Source organism: Oryzias melastigma, linkage group LG14 (genome assembly GCF_002922805.2).
Source record: "Oryzias melastigma strain HK-1 linkage group LG14, ASM292280v2, whole genome shotgun sequence".
Taxonomy (NCBI): domain Eukaryota; kingdom Metazoa; phylum Chordata; class Actinopteri; order Beloniformes; family Adrianichthyidae; genus Oryzias; species Oryzias melastigma.
Window position 1 is genome coordinate 23649707 of NC_050525.1, and position 6837 is coordinate 23656543.

Below are 6837 nucleotides of genomic sequence, written 5' to 3' on the forward strand. Positions count from 1 at the left end.
ACAATAGTTTGATTGCATACTGCAATCAAACTAATAAGAAAACAGAAGAACAATAGTTTGATTGCATACTGCAATCAAACTAATAAATAATAATAAATTGGCCAAACCAGCTAGCATATAGCTGAAATATTAGCTAAACTCCAAAATAGCCTAAGCAAATCTTAGTAAATGTCGAAATCGTCCAAAAAGCTAGCAGAATGCCAAGATAACAAGATAACATCGGGCCATTAATAACAATAAAATAAAATGATCTGGAGGGCCGGATAGAATTACCTAGCGGGCCGGATCCGGCCCCCGGGCCTTGACTTTAGATTTGAGAATATTAATCCTGCCGGTGTTCCGACAGAAACCCGTTTACACCGAACAGAACTTGACGGCTGGCAGCTTCTACATTTTGCCTTAAATTATATACCAGTGAAGTGGGCAGCTCTCTCCAGCCAGCTGGAATCTGGAGGAACGCCGTATGTGAGTGTGAAATGAGGAGTGTGGTCATCATCATAACCACTAACAGCACCATTGAAATCACAGCCGGTTTTTGCTGCACAAAAGCTTTAAGGAGGCGAACGCCGATGTGGTTCCCTGACTGATCGCTGGCTTCAGCTCGTCTTCGGCGTCCTGCTTCACATGGACGTGTGTACATTGTGGATGTCAGTGGGTCTGCCTGCATGCTCTTAGACCTGGCATCTCTGAGCCTTCGGGCCGCGCGGCGGTGGAAAGCCGATCTGTAAATAACAGCCATGTGTTTGAAAGTGACTCCTGCGCTTCAGCCCACAGCCGCAGCGAGAACTCCTCTCTGCTCCAAAAGTTCTCGTGTTGGACGACAATCACGCTGTAATAGCACTAAAACGGCTCCTTTAAAGTGTGTGTGGAGAACGGGGCACTGCTGTTGGGTGTTCCTAATTATTTGGGATGGGGGGGGACTGTGTTGTGTCATGTCAAATTATGGGACAGCTGCAGCTTGTTGTGCCGGTTGGCAGGCTGAGGGGATGGAAAGCTGGCCGGACGGCTGATCTGACGCGTGACCGGCACAATGAAGATGGAGGGGAAAAAGCTCTTCAGGAGGGAAAGCCCTTGACCTCTTGTTGACATGTTGGCTGGTAGTGGGATGATTTCTTTATTTATATTTACACTTGGACAAAGTGGATGGTGTTTATGTGACCCGCGGGTGACAGACAATTCATTTGTAGAGACGGATGACGGCTTTTGTTAGACACAATGTCTGTTTTAGGGTTTTTGTTGTTTGAATCTGATCTTGTTTCACTTTTACTTCAACTCCAGAACACATTTCTATCTATTTTCCGAACCAATAACAATGAAATTAAGGAAAAAAAATAATTAAATAATATTTTCTAGTCATTAAATTTAGAAAAATGTTCTTGCAGTAATATTTGATTCTCTATTTGGGAATATTTACCCCCCATTAGATAGCTTTGAAAAGTATATCAGGAAGTGACCAATTATTGTTTCAAAATAAAAGTTTAGAAGCTGTAAAACAAATGTTGGAGCTTTAGAGTGATTAAATCAGGTAAATATGATTGGTTTTGAGTTGGTTGTGATGCAGTTGTCAGATGTGGAGTTTAAATGGGGTTGTTTCTCATAACAACAATTATTCAATTAAAGTTGAATTAATTTAGTCATCAAATCCTTACATTTCTGTTAAAAAACACTGTCAGTGAAACAGCAGATTCCAAAGATATAAAACTTTGACTGTATATGAGAACTGGACTGAGTAAGTGTGACATCACTCATAGAAAATGACTTACTTCCTGCTCCAAGTTAATTCCTACTGCACTTTTTCCTGAAATGGATACTACCATTTTGGACAAAGATGGCATCAGTGAGCAGTGATTGGTCCAAGTAGGTCTCAGTCATTGTTTCTAGGGCAACCACTCACGTCAATCAGGAGTAAGCTTGTTTGAAGTTCACACCCCTACCACTAGAAAGTGAGCGACATAAAATCTGGCAAACATTTGAAACGTTGGACAGGAGAGCCATAAGGCTCCACCTGCTGGGCAGTTTCTTGAATAACTTTCACTGCCGGAAAAAAAAAAAAAAAACTAGAATTATCAAGAACTTGTTAAAAAAAGGTGTTGGAGCAAGGATGATTTTTCTGACAAATATAACGACTCAGTAATAACCGTTTATTTCTTTGTAGAAGTCTATGGGATTTTAGCTTTTTGGAGCTAGCAGGTACTTCCTGTTTGGAATGAGAGAGGGGAAGGATCATTCAGTCCAGTTCTCATATACAGTCAATGGCATGAACTGTTGTTAGTCATGGGTCTAAAACCTTTAATTTAGTTACTTTTGCACATTAAAAAGCTGATATCATTATGGGGCGGCCAGTGCAGTGGTAGGGCGGTCGACTCCTGATTGCGGGTTCCATTCTCGCCTTGCCTGCCCATGTGTCAAAGTGTCCTTGGGCAAGACCCTGAACCCCAAATTGCCTCTGGTGGAAGGTTGATGGAAGTGTTCAGCAGTGGAGCCGCCATTGGTGTGTAAATGGGTGAATGTCTCTGCGACTGTAAAGCGCTTTGGGCCTTCAAAGAAGGTAGAAGAGCGCTAAGTAAACACCAATGAAAGAACAAAATAAAAATATCCATTCAGAGCAACTTAACCTCCAACCCTAAAGCACGCATGTGAGAAAGTTAAGGCAAAACTGCATGAAATATAAAATATACAAATATAAAACAGTTTTAGGATCTATCCAAAAAACCGAAATGATGATTTAATCCATTTTCTGATCTACTGAACCAATGATTATAACATGATTGGATCTCGATTCACAAAAATGTGATCAATAAATACATATCTGGCAAGCAAAGTAAAAATTCTATCATTAAATTCTATATTAATTATGACTAAATTAATTAATCAACTTTAGTAGAACATAGATACATAATATTTAGCTCCAATCATGAATTTGTAGCACTTTTACCACTGTGTTTGTGAAAAATCCAACATGTATTTCAATGTGGTCCAGTTAAAAGGCCAAAGGTCAAACTAAAATTGGACCAATTTTATAAGAATTCCTCCCACATTTTCGGAGAAAAAGTCCAGTTTCCTAATGGTCCAGGACAGAGGGTGAGTTTTGGAAAAAAGCTAGTGGAACTGAAACTGGACAGTCTGCACGAGTGCTTAAGTGTTAACACATAATCCCTTTACCTGTCATTCAATGTTCTCCAGCAGCAGATTAGCCTGAACTCGGCCCTGAAAGAGAAGACATGTTTGGACAACACCTGACATGACAGGCTGCTTAACCTTCTCCATTAGGCCCAATGAAAAGGGAGAAAAAGCAGACCACCTCACTCTCCAAATTGCTGGCTCTGGGGTCAAGTTGCAGGAATATGTCAATTACCTAAATTGATCAGGAGACGGTTTCCCTGATAACCAATTTGATGCCGCTGCTGATCGTGTTACACGCGTAGCACATAACAAGAAGCAAATAAGACATATCAGAAATGGGTTCAAACGACTGGACGCCGTTTCCTTTGTGGAAGTAATTCTGTTTGGTCATGTCAGGTGTGGCTGCAGCCTTGGCCTGTAAACAATGGCATTTCAGTTGATTTAATTAGACAGAGAGGAAGCATTTAGAGGCTTAATTGAGATTGCAGTGGGAAATTGCCCTGAAATAGGTCTACCTGATTTTTTTTTTTTCCTCCTTCGCTGCGTGTACAACGAGGGATTTTGATCTTTTTTTGTGGATAATTAGAATTACGGTAATCACTCCCTGGATGCCTGATGATTGAGGAGAACCTTATGCCAAACCTGAAATATGAAGAATGTGTATTTTTGTGTGCTCTCCGTTGTGGGAGTGGAAGTCGTCTGGATGCAGACGTCCTGTTTGTCTGTGAGCCTCAGATGGCAGCATTGCTCTTTCTCCTTTCTATCAGAGTTTTGTTGCTCTCCTCATGGATTTGATTGTTACGTGGGATTCTACATCAAACAAATTACCCATAAGTCAACCTTTTTCTTTCTAACAGAAAATTATTTTAGATTTCATCTATCTGCCTTGAATTGAAAAACAACATGCACATGAGAAAAGCCGGATTTGTTATTGTTAAAACCGAGTTTAACCATTTTTAAAGTTTGTTTTTAGGAGAAACACTTTTACAAGTAACATTAATGTGCAAAGTATAATCTAAAATAAAAAAATATGTATTTTTGTTTTATCTGGATGACGATATCTCAAGTTACAGACATTCACACAAACTAAAGATGAATTATTTATGTAGAAACCTCTGTCTCAAGCTGCAGACAACAATTATTTTGAAAGCATCCGGTGATGCAATAAGAAAGGATTAGCAATTTTACCATAAATACAACAGTTTCTTCTTCATGTTTTACATCTTTTTTATTATGTTAGTCTGAAAAGATTTTCAAAGTTGGTGATTGTTTGTTTATTCAGGTTTATTTCTTTCATAAATGGCTAAATTTATTTATTTCAAGCTACTTTTCTCCTCATAACAGACATTTCCATAGCATAATTCTAGTGCAAATTTCTTGTAATAAAAATCCTATAATGCTCAAGACAGCAGAGTAGGAAAACATTTGTTTTTACGTATGCATCTGTGTCAAATCTCTTCCACAAATTGAAATAAATGGTTCAATAAAGCAAAAAACACTTGAATTTGAGCAAAAAACAAAAAAGGGACTTTGACCCTTTTATTTTTCAGACCTTAAATCTATTGTATCTTTATTTGTAACAACATACAAACGCTACAGCAGATGTTCAACCTCAAAATGTGTTAACCTATGCAAAATAGTACATTTTTTACAGCGACAGTTATCCTCCATATTTATTAATGCATCTTGATAAGTAGGGGTGGGATTATATAAGTTTGCTTCTTCCCACTCCTACTCAAGCAATCAATCAAACTCTACTGACTTTAGTTAATTACCACAAAAAAGAATGAACCAAATGTGTTTTTATTTTTGTTTTGTATTTTCTAATCAATGCATTTAATTGTTTCTGTAATGAGTTTGAAATAATTGTGTGTTTTGTCCTGTATTTTCAATCTATGCTTGAAATAAACCAATAAATCAATCAATCAATCAATTAATCAATCAATCAATTAATCAATCAATCAATCAATCAAAAACTCACTTTATAAACACGTAAATACAGTCTGGTGCAACATGTTGGGGACAAAGCAACATGTTACAACTTAAAGGGAAACATGTTACAGACTAAAGTGTAACATGTTGCACACTAAAAGGCAACAAATTACTGTCAAACATCAGCATGTTGCACACTAAGGGGCAGATGTGCACAATGTTGCCGACTAAAGGGCAACAAGTTGCAGTCAAACATCAACAAGAGACACAAGTGGAACACGCTGTAGACTAAAGCGCAGCGTATTTAGATTGATGTAGATTAAGGGATGGATGTTGCACCAAAAAAAGCAACATGTTTCAGGTTAACATCCAGAATGTTGAAGACTAAAATGTGACTTGTTGCAGACTAAAGGGCAACGAGTTGTAGCCAAACTTCAACATGTTGCACACTTGGGGGCAAATGTGCAACATAGTAGAGGAAAACGTGCAACATGTTGCAGACTAGTTGCACACATGAAAATAACACTTTCTATGTGGCATTTATTTAGCAATATAAATGAACAAAGGTGCTGTTAGATCTGCTGTCCTGAGATAAAGTAAGGAGAATTTGAAGAAAAAGAAAACGCTACAAAAGAATTTGGCCCTCAGCAAATGGTGGGCTTTGAGATTGAGAGCATGTAAGCAGAACAAGGATCATCCCAAAGCTACTTTATACTTCATGACCCGCAGACACAGTGGAGATGAAGAGCTAATCATTTTACCAGTTTAAAGAGATCTAAAAACCGATATAAATAACACATTTTTAATAAGCTAACATGTTGCAGCCTATCGATAATATTATTGTCAAAATTATTTATACTTTTAATAATATACTTAATATTTTAAATCTATTCTCTAACTGGAATCATCTGGATCTCTTTTTGCAAAAAAAAACAAATATCTGAGAACATGTAAATTAATCTAAAAGTTAGAAAAATACTACGCATGGCAGGGTAAACATATTTGTTTGAAAATGTAGAAATCTTATGCAGAGCTGTAGATGATTTAATAGCATAGTAAAAATGTGTGAAAATATGTGCACCGTATAGTGATGTTGATACAGACTTTAAATGCTTTTATGAAACTTTGTGTGATTTTTCATCAGTTCTCACTTAAAGACTTTTTCATGCAGATAAAAACTATAATAATTGTTTTTTTGTGCTAAATGTTTATTTTAATAAAGCTAAATTTGATTTTGGGGCCAGCAAAGTCAGGGAAATTTAGGATTTGAATCAGAATAAAAGAACCTAACATGTACAGAGAGAATTAAAAGTCAAGGATCCGGCTAAATAATAATTGGAAAAAAAAAAAACATTTTGCATGCATTTAAGCTATATTTTCTGTTCATTTTATATATAATATAAAATGTTTAGATGCATCTTTAGAATGACTTTTTTTTTTGTATTCACTTAATTAATACATTCATATTTTGTCTTCCTGCAGGCGTTTGGCTTTATGTCTCGAGTGGCTCTGCAGGCAGAGAAGATGAACCATCACCCGGAGTGGTTCAATGTTTATAATAAGGTAATCGCTCTCTTTAAAAAGTGACTCACTCAGGTGATATTATCATATCAGATCGTTATCTGCTGCAGAAATCTCATCTTACAGAATCAAATGTGTATCCTGGTTGCATGTTTGAGTTCCTGCCATGCTGATTTATTTAAAACACAGACAGGTTGAGGCTCACACCCTGAAAAAACACTGCCGATTCCACGCCACGTCTCCCTGTTTCCCACACACCTT

General features: G+C 37.3%; 1 protein-coding gene across 1 annotated transcript in view; it reads left to right on the top strand.

Moving 5' to 3' along the window:
- Positions 1–6837, top strand: part of LOC112142754 (pterin-4-alpha-carbinolamine dehydratase 2) — a 15624-nt gene that overhangs the window by 5475 nt on the left and 3312 nt on the right. The window contains exon 3 of the mRNA XM_024266317.2: positions 6538–6618. Within this exon, the coding sequence (XP_024122085.1) occupies positions 6538–6618 (81 nt within the window). The remainder of the gene's footprint in view (positions 1–6537; positions 6619–6837) is intronic.